Source organism: Callorhinus ursinus, unplaced genomic scaffold (genome assembly GCF_003265705.2).
Source record: "Callorhinus ursinus isolate GAN/ISIS: 27379988/994484 unplaced genomic scaffold, GSC_fseal_2.0 scaffold26, whole genome shotgun sequence".
Lineage (NCBI taxonomy): Eukaryota > Metazoa > Chordata > Mammalia > Carnivora > Otariidae > Callorhinus > Callorhinus ursinus.
Window position 1 is genome coordinate 7,958,676 of NW_027397088.1, and position 13,354 is coordinate 7,972,029.

The window sequence follows — 13,354 nt, forward strand, 5'->3', positions numbered from 1 at the left end:
CTTCTACAGTTCGGACTCCCCTGTAAAATCACCATATTGTAAGCAGTGGAGTTAAGTGAGACCTGATGATCCTCCTCATTAGTTAAGTCTGGAACATTCATGTAGTAGTAAATGAGTTAGGGTTATGAGGAGGGAGCTGGCCAAATGTCAGCTCCCCGGGCTTTCCTAATTGTTAGGTTAGCCTTTCCCGCTCTGCCTAATGAGAGAATAGGAAAAGCCAAGAGACCCGTGTCTGCTGGTTTCGGGGGTTGTGTCAGTGCATCCGCTCAGAAAGGAAGCGAGGTTATCAGTCTCTGGCATGACAACACCTCATTCACATGAAAGCTTAAGTCATTTTGGGCACGAGTGTCAGCTTGAACCGAAGAAGGAGGGTTTTAGGTGTTTTGACCTGACTCACGGTTATGGTAGCCATGGCCATGCCCCCTGGCTCTGACAGACGCTAAACCTCACAGTGACCAACCGCAGCGATTTCCGATTTTCAGTTCTATGACAGAGGCTTCTTAGAAGCTTAAACCTTTGACCCAATGACGTCAAGTTCGCCCATTGGCTTGGAAGGTTCAGACTTGTCTTCCGTCAACACCATGATGTCAGCGGTAATGAGTGTAGGGAAGGTCGCCGAGAATGGCGGGAGCCCCCAGAGCACCAAGTCCCCCACGAAGCCTCCAGGACCAAATCGGATTGGCAGAAGGAACCAGGTAAGCTTTTGTGTACTTAGCTGGTGACATCTGGTGGCTTCAGTCTCTGAGAACAGCGGGAGAAGGATGTTCGCTTGAGCCCCAGCTTCCTAAGCGAAAACCTAGGACGTGTTCAGAGCTAAACACATACCGAGAGGCTTTGAGAGTGAACTTTTCAGGGCTTATGTCAGTTTCCTTTCATGGAGAAAATTTTCTCCGCTGTGGTGTCAATATTGGTGGAAGCATCCTTATTCTCTGCCCTGTAATTTGATTCGATTGCAAGCTTTCTTCGTGTGATGGCCAAGACAAAGAACTTGACTTACTCCTCTACTGTGATGTAGTTCGTTTCTTTACACAGCTGGTTAATTGGGTTTTCAAAGCCGTCTCCTCGATTTTTTTTTTTTTAACTGTCTTCAGATTAGGTAGCAAATAAGTACTAGTTTTCCTGGATCTCCCATTCCACTTTCCATCCTTGACAAAGCACAGAATTTGGTTCCAGAAAATTCCCCTTGAGGTGTGATTTAGTCCTCTTGAATTTTTAGTGGGCATCGGATCAGGAGGAGTGGGAAAGAGGAAGTGGGTGGGCCAGGATTGGAAGGACTAATTAATGTCTTAACAAAAGTCCGTGTTTCTTGCATTGGGAAGTAAGATGGATCTTTTGATTAACGTACCCTTGGGGCATGTGAAAAGTTGTCGCTCTTCTGTTAGCAACACATTCAGCGAAACTCAAGGAGTAAGGCAGAAGGTGAGTAGTTCTCATTTCTTCTCTGAATCTATGTAATCCCAACTGATGACTCCACATTGAATTTTTGGTTGAACTTACTTAATGGGTTTATACCAAATCCTCGGGGGAAGAGGCAGTTTTCCGAGTTAGTCTCCATTACCAGGGATGGACCAGAAAGTAAACCTGTTGGGCTTTTGTGAATTCATTTTCTATTTTGTTAATAATTCTCCAGTGACCGTCCTTAGACAGAATTGTCTGAGCACCATCTATGATGGTTTTCTATAAATTCTTAGAACATTAATCAAGGCTTTTGACACAACCTGTCCTCCTGGAAGTCATACCAGCCTAAAATTCCCCTGGCAGCGTAGGAGAAGGGTCCATTCGCTCACGTCTTCCTCATGGCTGAAGACTTGGCAGGGTTCAGTGATGATGTAGGGTCGGAGCATTGATACCTTTTTCTCTCTTTTTTCCCTTGTCTCTGCCTGCCTCTCTTCCTATGGGTACCTGAGAAAATACTCAGCCTGTATGACTGTGGCCTGAGTCAAGAAGGAGCGCTAGCTCTGGGAAGAAAAGGTTTATTTCCACTCTCATGTGACTGTCCGTCCATCCATCTATCTGTCCATCTTTCCATCCACCCACCCATTTCACAATATATACTTCTGGCCAGGTACTGCTCCAGGTGCCAGGCATTTGGGGATGAACAAGATATGTAAGGTCACTGTCTCCTCATCCTTCCTGGGTTTGACCAAGAGAAAGTGGCGTGGGTAGTGACGAGCTCAGAGTTTCCCCGGCATAGGTTGGGTTGACCCAGGTCCAGGCTCTGATCCCTTCCCGGTGGTTCAGAGACCGTGGGGAGAACCATAGAGCATGACCAACAGCACCTCCTTCCCTGCATGGTAAATGGAGGGGACTCTGTGGGCAAATGGTGCAAGTGTACCTGAGCCTTTCTCATCTACTTCCCATGTCCTCCCGGGTTCCTTAGGGCACTGGCTTAGTGTTTGACAGGGAGGTTTGGGCCACAGGGACTGTAGGAAGACAGTGCATTAAAAACACCAGAGCACAGTTGGGGAGAGGGAATGCATCATCCTTACCTGTGAGCAGACGGGGAAGGCTGAGAGCGGGAGCCTGGAGAGCAAAGTCCCATCAGCGCTAGCACTGAGTTCCAGGACAGATTAGCCACAGCAGGACGCCGACAAGGGTGCCAGATTGTTTCATTATGGAATGGTTAGTTATCACATTAGCTGCTAATTTTATCTGTCAGCTCAGGAAGTCTGCTCCTTCCACCGGCTCAGCTGCAAGAACTGGATTCACAGTTCTCCGGCAGGGCTGTTCTCTTTTCTCTTGGGCTGGTTTGCAAAAATTAAATCTGAGTCCAGAGATTTATTTCTCCCAGACTGTTGTGGATTCTGTAGATCTGCTTTAGGGTCTGCTGCGTGCCACTGCCAAGCCTCAGAGAAGGTTTGGGTTCCGGTTCGTGATAAACCCTGGACTCAGTGCCAGAGAGTCCAGGGAGCTACTCAGTATGTCTAGTATCTACCTCGAAGTGAACGCAAAATGGCTGTTTGTTGCTTTTTTGTTTTTTTAGGATTTTATTTGTTTATTTGAGATAGCACGACAGGGGAGTGGGGAGCGGCAGGGAGAGGGAGAAGCAGAAGACTCCCCACTGAGCAGGGAGCCCGATGCAGGGCTTGATCCCAGGACTCTGGGATCATGACCTGAGCCGAAGGCAGATGCTTAACCAACTGAGCCACCCAGGCATCCCCACAAGATGGTTTTTTAAAATATCTGCTGCCTCAGGAGGCTGGCCACACCGATGCCTGGCTTTTTAACATTTATTGACATCTTACCAGTGAATTTTTCTTTAAAAAAATCTTTTTTAATATATATTATTACTAATCTAATAATTGAACAAAAATACCCCAGAGACTGCGTTTTGGCCCAGCTACAAGACCTCCTTCGTTATTATAGTGAGTGCTCTTATTTTTGTTGTGAATACTTCTGTTTCTGGTGTTTCTGTTTGGTGCTTCTTGGCCAGCTCCATTCTGATGGGAGTCGGATGGACCGAGGACGAGTGACTTCACGCACCTCATGCCCTTGGGAGGACGGAAGGGCATGGGTGACTGGATGAGACTGGTGTGGGGGCTTTCCATCGGTCTCTGGGTTAATCAACTTCCTTAGACCTCCTATCTGTCATTTTTTTTTTTAATTTGAGAACGAAAAAACTGGTAGCATACCTCATCCTCGGCCCCAGTGCCACCCGTGAGAAAAGCATTTGTAGCGCTTAAAATGAGGCCTGTTAGACTTGGCCAAGGAGATGCCATCCTAGACATCCTCATGCATCCGCTCCACCCCGTCTGCCGTATGGTGCCATTTGTTTTTATAGTCTTCAGGATGACTTGTATTTTCATCATGTCTCACGAGCCAGCCACAAGGGTGTTTCCTGTCTATGCCTTGGGGTTCATCCTTTTTTTTTTGTTCAGCCTTCCAGAGCATAGTGGCCTTATGGCATAGCTGGCCTGGGTTGGACTCCTGGGTCTGCTACTTCACGGTTCTCTCCTTTGGGACATGTTGCTTGCCTCTCTGTACCTGTTTCCTCATCCAGAAAATGGGATCTGTAATAGTGGTTGTGAAAAACCTGACATTTCCACGGGTCGAGTTGAGCACATAGTTAAGTGTTCAAGGATGGGTTTTATTGGCAAATAACAAAAACTCATTCAAATGAGTATAAGTAAAAAGAGGTCTGTTGAAGGAGGCCTAAGGGTCCAGCCTTAGAGATGGTGCCGTCCCCTCTCTCTGGCTCCCTGGTCTCGCACTTGCGTGAGGACTGATGTCCTCCCCAGCTGCATTCTCATGGCTTGGGCTTGCCACAGTGCTCAGCCCAGGCCTAGGGCTACAGGAACTTTCTTTCTTTCTTTTTTAAAGATTTTTTTTTTTATTTATTCATTTGAGAGAGAGAGAGAGAGAGCGCGCCACAAGCAGGGGGAGGGGCAGAGGGAGAAGCAGGCTCCCCACTGAGCGGATAGCCTGACTCTGGGCTCCATCCCAGGACCCTAAGATCATCACCTGAGCCAAAGGTAGACGCTTAACCGACTGAACCTCCCAGGCGCCCCTACACGAACTTCCCAGTTCAGGTGTTCATGATCACCTAAGGGGGTAGCTTAGTCACCCCCAAACCTGGGTACATATGAGCAACTCCTGGGGAGCTTATGAAACAAGTTGATTTCTGGGGTACAACCCCCCACCCCCAATTTGATTCAGCAGGTCATGAATCTGGTTTAGAATTCTAGTTCAGAAAAGCTGCCCGGGTGATTCTGCTGATCAGTGGGAAACCCCCTGATCTCAGTCTCTAAGCATCTCAATTTCAGATTCCTGGGACAGGTGTCCAAGCCTTGATCCTGTTGGTTTTGGGGATGAGGACACACAGACTGCGGTGCCTAGGGACCGTATGGGTGAGGAGGGCGACTCTTCATGAGTTATCTGGAAAGAGGAGCCATAGCATATGGCTAGTGATGAAGGAGCGCATCCCTTTCCTTACAAAGGTAAAAATCTGTTGCTTGAAGGAAGCCTGTCCCATGTGTTTTGAGGGAACATAAAATGAGCCACCTCACTAAGTCATGAGCTGGTTCTTTTGTCACCCCCTGTGGAAGTCTTTATTTTGGGTTGTCATTCCCTGTCACGGTTTGGAAAAGGCCAGCATTCTTATTCTTACTACTTGTGAGTGGTGTCAGGCCGGTGCAGGCAGCAAGTAAGAGGGTCCCATTGATGCCTCTTGGCCGCACAGCTGGGCACTGAAGCCTTGCCCTGTTGGGTGGATGGGGTTTTGTTAGGAAAACTGTGCTTGGGGCACTCAAGACCAGGTAGAAAATTGTGACTGGAGCCGCCTAGATAGGGCTTGGGGAGAAATGTATTCCATTTCTAGCTCTGCTGTGATTTGAGCCTTGATTTTTTTTTTCTTTTGTCCTCACTGATGATTAATGCAATAGTGTTTGATAAAAACACTAATATTTATTGAGTACTTACCCTGTACCAGGCACTATTCCAGTGCTTTGTGTGGGTTAATTGATTGAATCCTCATCACAGGGCAATGTGGTAGATGCTGTTATTTTTCCCATTTGACACCTGAGGAAACAGAGCAGACAGGACCGTGACTTACCCAAGCTCGTACCCAGACAGGCTCTGGAGCCCATGTTCTCAGCTGACTTATTGCTCTGGCTCTTGAGACACAGGTGCTTACATCAGAAACAAGAGACACTGGCTTAACTCTGCGTTGAACTTGATTTTCCCTTGTATTATGTCTTTGCAGGAAACGAAAGAGGAGAAGTCTTCCTATAACTGTCCCCTGTGTGAAAAGATTTGCACTACACAGCACCAGCTAACCATGCACATCCGTCAGGTTTGCTGCCGATTTTCTCTTTCTGTTTGAAATCATTCTTCGTTAAGACAGGGTAGTTTGATCTCAGCAGATGAATTGTGTCTGTTACTCCGTTTAGATTTACTGTTTGAACCATCTTGAGGGGCAGTTATGAAGTAAGTCTTGTGTGTCCACGTTACTCTGACCAGAATCCCAGGTCAACACAGAATACCTTTTCAGACTTCAGCCAACCTCTCGCGAACTGACCACATACAACAGAAGACCTTTTGTCATATGTGACTTGTCAGTTTGAACCAAGTTTCTTCACAGTACAGTGAGATCGTAGATGGAGCCCCCTATCCCTTATATGGCTATAAACTTACATTATAGGGAATTTGGGATTTCTTTGGGCTTCTATATTAGGACATTTATTCTCCTCTCTTGCCTGCTGCGTCGTCACAAAGTATAGTTGAATCTAGAACAATGAAGGATTGAATGTATGTATATATATATTTGGAGTGGGAATGGGTAATTTTTTAAATTTTTTTCTTTTCATCATTTCCTTAATCCCCATCCTGTATTCTCCCCATTTCCCACCTACCTCCCCCTGATAACCTGCAGTTTGTTCTCTTAGAGTTAACTCTAGAGTTAAGAGTCTATTTCTTGGTTTGTCTCTCTCTCTCTTTCTCTCTCTCTTGTTCCCTTTGCTCATTTGTTTTGTTTCTTAAATTCTGCACATGAGTGAGAAGGATTGACAATATTAAAATCACAACATAGTACTGAGGAATACCATCATTTAGTAACTTGGGTTTGGATAGAAATGTTCCTTCTTTTAACATCTTCCAGAGGCCAGAACTCCACACTGTGCAGGTTTCAGTTCTCTTTCTCTGACAGCAGGACTGAGTCAGCGAACTAGAAGAATGGACGTGGCCTTAATGTGAAGACCATATTTCACGGTAGCTTCGTAGTCGAGGGTCCTTCTGCTCCTGTGAATATATGTGCTCAGTTAATCTCTGTGTTTCTCCAAGAAAGACCTGCAAAGGCTCCACCTCTCTCTGAGCCTTGCACACGTGTTTTTCAAAACTGGAACACGAAAGAGGAAGAAGATCATACAAAATAGTTGTTTGCCCGTGTTCCTGACAGATTTTTGACATTTGGGAAGATACTTAAAATGACAGAAGAAAATATCAGAGAAGCTATACTGTTTTCTTGTTTTAGTTTTGTTTGGGGTTTTGTTTGTTTGTAAAAAGCTCTGACTTTGCATTTTATAATAGCCAAGTTTTGACCCATCCTCCTAAGTGACCCCTGTGATGATCGCTTTCCCCAGCATAACACGGACACTGGAGGGGCAGACCATTCGTGCAGCATCTGTGGGAAGTCGCTGAGTTCGGCCAGCTCCCTGGACCGCCACATGCTGGTGCACTCTGGCGAGAGGCCGTACAAATGTACCGTGTGCGGCCAGTCATTCACCACCAATGGGAACATGCACAGGTGGGTGAGGGCTGCCATCTGGAGCTTGACAGAAAGCACAGTGACCTCGAGGCCATCAGGGGACTTGCCTAAAGGCCTGAGAGCTCTTGGCATCTGTGCGCTCTTTGGAGGAGTCAGAGATGGTTTTGGTGGCTCCTGCATGCTCTCTGTGGTGTATTGGACATGTCTAGCCATGGGAAACAGAAGTACCTGGGCGAGGTCTTTGGCCTTTGGGGATCTTCAGGGCGAAACACAGAGTCCTTCCCTCTCTGCCAGGTGGAGTTTCTTTGTTTGGGTGCCAGAGGTGGGCAGCTTATCAGATACAGAGGAAGCCTCAAGGAGTAGCATAGTAACCCTTGCCTCTGAAAAACTGTTTGCATATGCCTACCAGATTCCCTGCAGCCCTTCTCCTTGCAAAAAGTTTCTGGGGCCTTTGAATAAATAGTTAGGTGGCCTGGTCTCGGAACTGCAGGATAAGATAGGATAAAATGAAGAAAAAGAAGATCTGATAAATGCCAGGAATTTACTTCCTGAGGGAAAAAGCAGCTCACTCCAAAGTGCAAGAGAGAGCTCAGTGGTGGGCATATTAAAGTTTCGTGGGACAAACAAACAGAAAATATACTTTATAGAAAAATTACATAGGTTTTGCGGGGTTAGAACAAAAAGACTTTTTTTTTTAATGCTCATTTTATTTTTTCCATAAACATTTCAAGAACGTTGGGACTCTACGGAGGATTTTTAAAGGGACTCAAAAATTTTCACCTTGGAAAGTCAGACTATTTTTCCTTTTTTTTTTTTTTTTAAAGATTTTATTTATTCATTTGAGACACAGAGATAGAGAAAGCATGAGCAGGGGGAGAGGGAGAAGCAGGCTCCCTGCTGAGCCAGGAGCCCGATGTAGGGTTCGATCCCAGGACCCTGGGACCATGACCTGAGCCGAAGGCAGATGCTTAACCATCTGAGCCCCCCAGGCGCCCCTATATTTTCTATATTCCCTTCCAGGTGTTATGCTGCTTTCTTTTTGACTAACCTATTTTTTTTTTTTTTTACATATTCCTTTCAAAAGAAAACTTTATATAGTTACTTTACTATCTAGCAATAGTAAAATGGGGTGGGCCAGTTTATTCCACCTAAAACTGTTTTGTGAACCGCTGAGGGTATAGCTGGGACACACTGGAATAGTGGCAAATCTCAGGCTCTTGGAATTAGGAACCTCATGTCAAATCTCAACTCTGCCACTTGTAAGTTTTCCGTTCTTGAGCAAGTTACTTAACCTTTGTGCCTCGTTTTCTTCCTCCCTGGAACGAGATTTTTGAGTAGTATCCACTTCATTGGAGAGGGATGAGGGTTAGAGGATAATGAGTTTTGCACACAGTCGAGGCCCACGGTAAGCACTCGGTAAATGTTATCTATCGTTAATGTTTGCGTTTCTAAGTAATGCCGCAATCATCTAAAGCCTGTGGATTTCTCAGTCTGAACTCCTGGAAGTAAGGTACAGGGTGACTTTACGAAAGGTATCAGTATGTTCGAGATTTTTTTTACAAAGTAGTTTACTTTTTTTTCTTTGCGTATACATTTCAGTCCTCTTTGCCCCTCACCTCTTCCTCAGAGTGTTTTGGGGCACAAAGAAGTAAGTAAATAAATGCCATCACCATGGTTTAATATCCTATCTTACACTCTAGCTTTTTGCTTTTTTAACCAGCATGATCGGCCCGGTAGTACCTTCATTTTACTTTCTGTTTGCCATTTTGTTTTGTTTTGTTTTGCCTGGTCCTTCTCTCAGCGCCCCCTCCCTGCCCTTCCAAAAAGTCCTTCATCCCTTACATATTTGCCCTCTCAGAATCTGGTCCTGGAGGCATGGCCTATTCCCTTCTTGGGTGGTTTTGCTGCTTTCTCTTCCTGAGACTTGTGCTCCGTGGAACTCCCCGTGGGCGAGCTCCAACTCGGAGAGGGCAGTGGGGCACATTAGTGAGATGTACCCTCCTTGGGGCTGCTCTGGCCCTGAGCACTCCCTGCTTATGATCCTCCATGAGACATCTTTGGTTTTGGGCCCAGTCACTCCTGATTGGGAACATGTCCATTTTGGGAGAGCGTCTGTGATTGACTAGGACACGTGTCCAGCACATCCGTAAAGGACATAGTTGCTCCTTCTACAGTGAGGTGGCAGACAGTGCATCTTACAGACAACCATAGCTAAAGCCACAGTGTACTCTGCATCAGGCACTGGACTCAACACTTTGGGGGTTTTTTTGTTTTGGGGGTTTTTTTTTTTGCACCTTTATGAGACATAGGTCATATGCCATAGATTTCACCCATCTGAAGTGTCCAGGTCAGTGGGTTTTAGTATATGCATATAGTTCTGCAGCTGTCATGACCTTCATTCAGTGTTAAGTGATTTTCATCACCCCAGAAAGAAACCCCACACCCATCAAGCAGTCCTTTCTCATTACTTCCCAATTCCAGCCCTAGGGAAACACTAATCTACTTCCTGTCCTTGGATTTGCCTGTCCTCCACCATGGTCTTATTCTGTGACCAGTTTCTTTACTTACCATTATGTTTTCAAGATGCATCTGTGTTGTAGCATGTATCAGCACCCCATTCTTTTTTACTGTCACATAATAGTCCATTGTATGGATCTACCATATTTTACGTATCTCTTTCATCAGTTGGTGGACATGTGAGTCCTTTCCACTCTTTGGCTATTATGCATAACGTTCCTGTGAACGTTCTGGTCCATCTTTTTGTGTAGACACATGTTTTCATTTCTCTTGGGTGGATACTTCAGAGTGGAATGGCTGGGTCATGTGGTAACTCCGTGTTTAACATTCTGAGGACCTGCCAGACTGTTCTCCAAAGCGGCTGCATCATCTTACAGCCCCACCAGCAGTGTAGGAGGGTTCGAGTGTTTCCACATCTTGCCAACACCTGCTCCTGCCTGTCTTTTTCATGACAGCCATCCTATTAGGTGTGAAGTGGAATCCCATGAGTTTTATAATTGTAGTTCTTACATTTTAGTTTATGATCCGTTTTGAGTTAACATTTGGGTCTCGCGTAAGGAAGGGGTCCAGCTTCAGTCTTTGGCACTTTGTTGAAAAGACTTTTCTTTCCCCCATTGAATTGTCCAGCCATTCTTCTCAAAATTCAATTGACCGTAAATGCAGGGATTAATTTCTCTACTCATTCTCTTCCATTGATCTGTATGTTCATCCTCCAGCCTCGTTGTTATATTGACTTACTACAGCTTTTTGGCTAAGTTTTGAACTGGGAGGTGTGAATCCTCCAACGGAGGTCCTTTTCTAGATTGTTTTGGCTACTCTGGGTTGTTTGCATTTCCATATGAATTTTAGGATCAGCTTGTCAATTTCTGCAAGAAAGGCAGCTGGTATAATTATAGGGATTATAAAGTACGTAAATCAATTTGGGGCTCTTGCCACCTTACCAGTATAAAATCTTTGAACGTGAGATATTGTCCATTTATGTCCGTTAAATCTTAATGGATTACTTTCAAGCGTGTTTTAAATCATTTTCATTTTCAAAGTATAAGTTATTTATTTAGAGGAGAGTGGCAGAAGGCTTTTTAAAGATTGATTTATTTACTTGAGAGAGAGAGTAGAACCGGCGGAGAGGCAGGAGAAGGAGAGAGAATCTCAAGCAGACTCCACGCTGAGCACGGAGCCCGACGTGGGGCTCCATCCCACGACCCCGGGATCATGACCTGAGCTGAAATAGAGTTGGGTGCTCAACCAACTGAGCCACCCAGGTGCCCCAAGTTTTATATTTATTTTGATAATTTATTCCCTGATGTCTTATTCTTTTGGGTGGCATTGGAAGTGGAACTATTTTTTTGATTGTTTGTTGCTGGTATATAGAAATACAACTCCTATTTTGTGCTGACCTTGTTTCCTGCAGCCTTGCTGACCTGTTTATTCATTCTAACAGTTATTTCGTGGATTCCTTAGGATTTTCTACGTACACGATCATGTCGTCTGCAAATAGAGACAGTTGTGCTTCTTCCTTTGAAACTAATCTGAATGTCTTTTTTAAATTTTTTTTTCTGCCTGCGAGCCCTGGCCAGCCCTTCCAGCACAGTGTTAAATAGAAGCGAAGAGAACAGACACTCTGGTCTTACTTCTGATATTAGAAGAAAGCATTCCGTCTTTCCTCATTAAGTATGATGGTAGTTATGGCTTTTTCCTAAATATCCTTTATCAGTTTGAGGAAGTTCTTTTTAGTCCCAGTCTGCCGAGTGTTTTCATCGAGAAAGGGGGTCAGGTTGTGTCGAATGCTTTTTTTGGCACTTCCCGAGATGGTCCGGTTGTTTGGCCCTGTCCTCCGTTCTGTTTTGGACGTTAAACCAACCTCATTCCTGGGATGAATCCCACTTGGTCACATTGTACAATCACCTTCATATGTTGATAGATATGGTTTGCTAGTATTTCATTAAAGAGTTTGCCTATCTTCCTAAGAGATACTGGTCCGTAGTTTTCTTCTGAGTCCTTGTCTGGTTTTCACGCCAGAGTAATTCTGCTAGCCTCATAGAGTGAGTTGGGAAGTGGTCCGTCCACCTCTGTGTTTTGGAGGAGTTGGTTGGTGTTAATTCTTTATGTATTTGGTAGAATTCACCAACGAAACCACCCGGGCTTTTCTTTCTGAGATGTTTTTAAGTACTAATTCAGTCTCTTGTGATAGGTCTCTTCATATTTCTGTTTCTTATTGAGTTCATTTCAGTCATTTGTGTCTGTTCTAGGAATTTGGCCATTTTATATAAATTATCTAATTGGTTGGCTTACAGGTTGTTCATAGTTTCCCCTTCTAGTCCTTTCTGTCTCAAGGTGAGTAGTAATGTCCCCTCTTTCATTCCTGATGTTAATCGTTTGAGTCTTCTTTATTTTTTTCCTCAGGCAGTCTAGCTAAACACTTGTCAATTTTATTGATATTTTCAAAGAAAAGTTTTTGGTTTTGTAGGTTTTCCTCTGTTGGCTTTTCTGCTATTTCATTAATTTCCCACTCTGTACATTATTATTTCCCTCCTTCTACTTGCTTTAGGGTTAGTTTGCTGTTCTGTTTCCAGTGTTTTAAGGCAGAAGATGAGGATATTGATTTGAGAACTTCTTTTGTACCACAGACGTTTACAGCTATAAATCTCTTTTTAGGCATTTGCTTAAGTCCCATAAATTTTTGTACGTTGTGTTTTCTTGTTCATTCATCTCAAAGTATTTTCTTATTTCCCGTGTGACTTCTTTGGCCTGCTGGTTATTTTGGACTATATTGCTGTTTCCGCATATTTGTGAATTCCCAAATTTCTTGCTGCTATTGATTTCCAATATCATTCCATTGTAGTTGGAGAACATACCTTGTATGATTTCAGTCCTTTGAAATTTATGGAGACTCGTTTTATGGGCTAGCATATGGTCTGTCCTGGAGGACGTCCCGTGTGTGTTCTGCTGCTGTTGGTTGGCATGTTCTCTAGAGGCGCTTTTAGGTTGAGCTAGTTTATATGTCGTTCACATTACCTATTTCCTTATTGACCTCCATCTTATTTTTATGTGCTCTGCCTCTAAGGTTTGTGGAATCATTATCCCATTTTGCAGATGAGGAAACTTGCTTAGGATCAAAGCAACAGAGAAGGCCAAGATTTGAACGTTGGCTCTCGGGCTTAGAGACCATGCTTTTAACTACTGTCTGCAAAATGATTGATATAGCGCTCATGCCACTTTGTATATTAGAAAAAAGCGCTCTTTCACACCCCCTCCCCCAAAAAACAATTCCCATGTTGCTGTAGAGCATTACAGTGGACCCTTGAACAATGCAGGGGTTAAGGGCACCGACTACTGGGTGGTTGAAAATCACAGAAAGCTTTTGACTCCCCTAAAATTTAACTAATAGCCTACTGTTGACTGGAAACCTTACTGAGCACATAAACATATATGTTGATTAACATATATCTTACATGTTGTATGTATTACATGCTGTATTTTTAGAATAAAGTAAGCTATAGAAAAAACTGTCATTAAGGAAGTCATAAGGAAAATATATTTACAGTACTTTCCTGTATCAAAAAAAGTTTTATGTACAAGTGGACCTGCGTAGTTCACACCCATGGTATTCAAGGGTCAACTGTATTTTCCACGTTG

General features: G+C 44.2%; 1 protein-coding gene across 12 annotated transcripts in view; it reads left to right on the top strand.

The window, feature by feature from the left end:
* The window catches only part of RREB1 (ras responsive element binding protein 1), a 176,070-nt gene that overhangs the window by 110,204 nt on the left and 52,512 nt on the right, over positions 1-13,354 (top strand). For 10 of the 12 annotated variants that reach the window (XR_012373820.1, XM_025891259.2, XM_073877553.1 and 7 more), the window contains exons 4-6: positions 483-695; positions 5,702-5,791; positions 7,077-7,240. Coding sequence is in view for 10 of the 12 variants with exons in the window: in XM_025891259.2 (XP_025747044.2) it covers positions 525-695; positions 5,702-5,791; positions 7,077-7,240 (425 nt within the window). In the remaining 2 variants the exon portion in view is untranslated. The remainder of the gene's footprint in view (positions 1-482; positions 696-5,701; positions 5,792-7,076; positions 7,241-13,354) is intronic. The other 2 variants (XM_073877556.1, XM_073877557.1) reach the window with 2 other exon arrangements.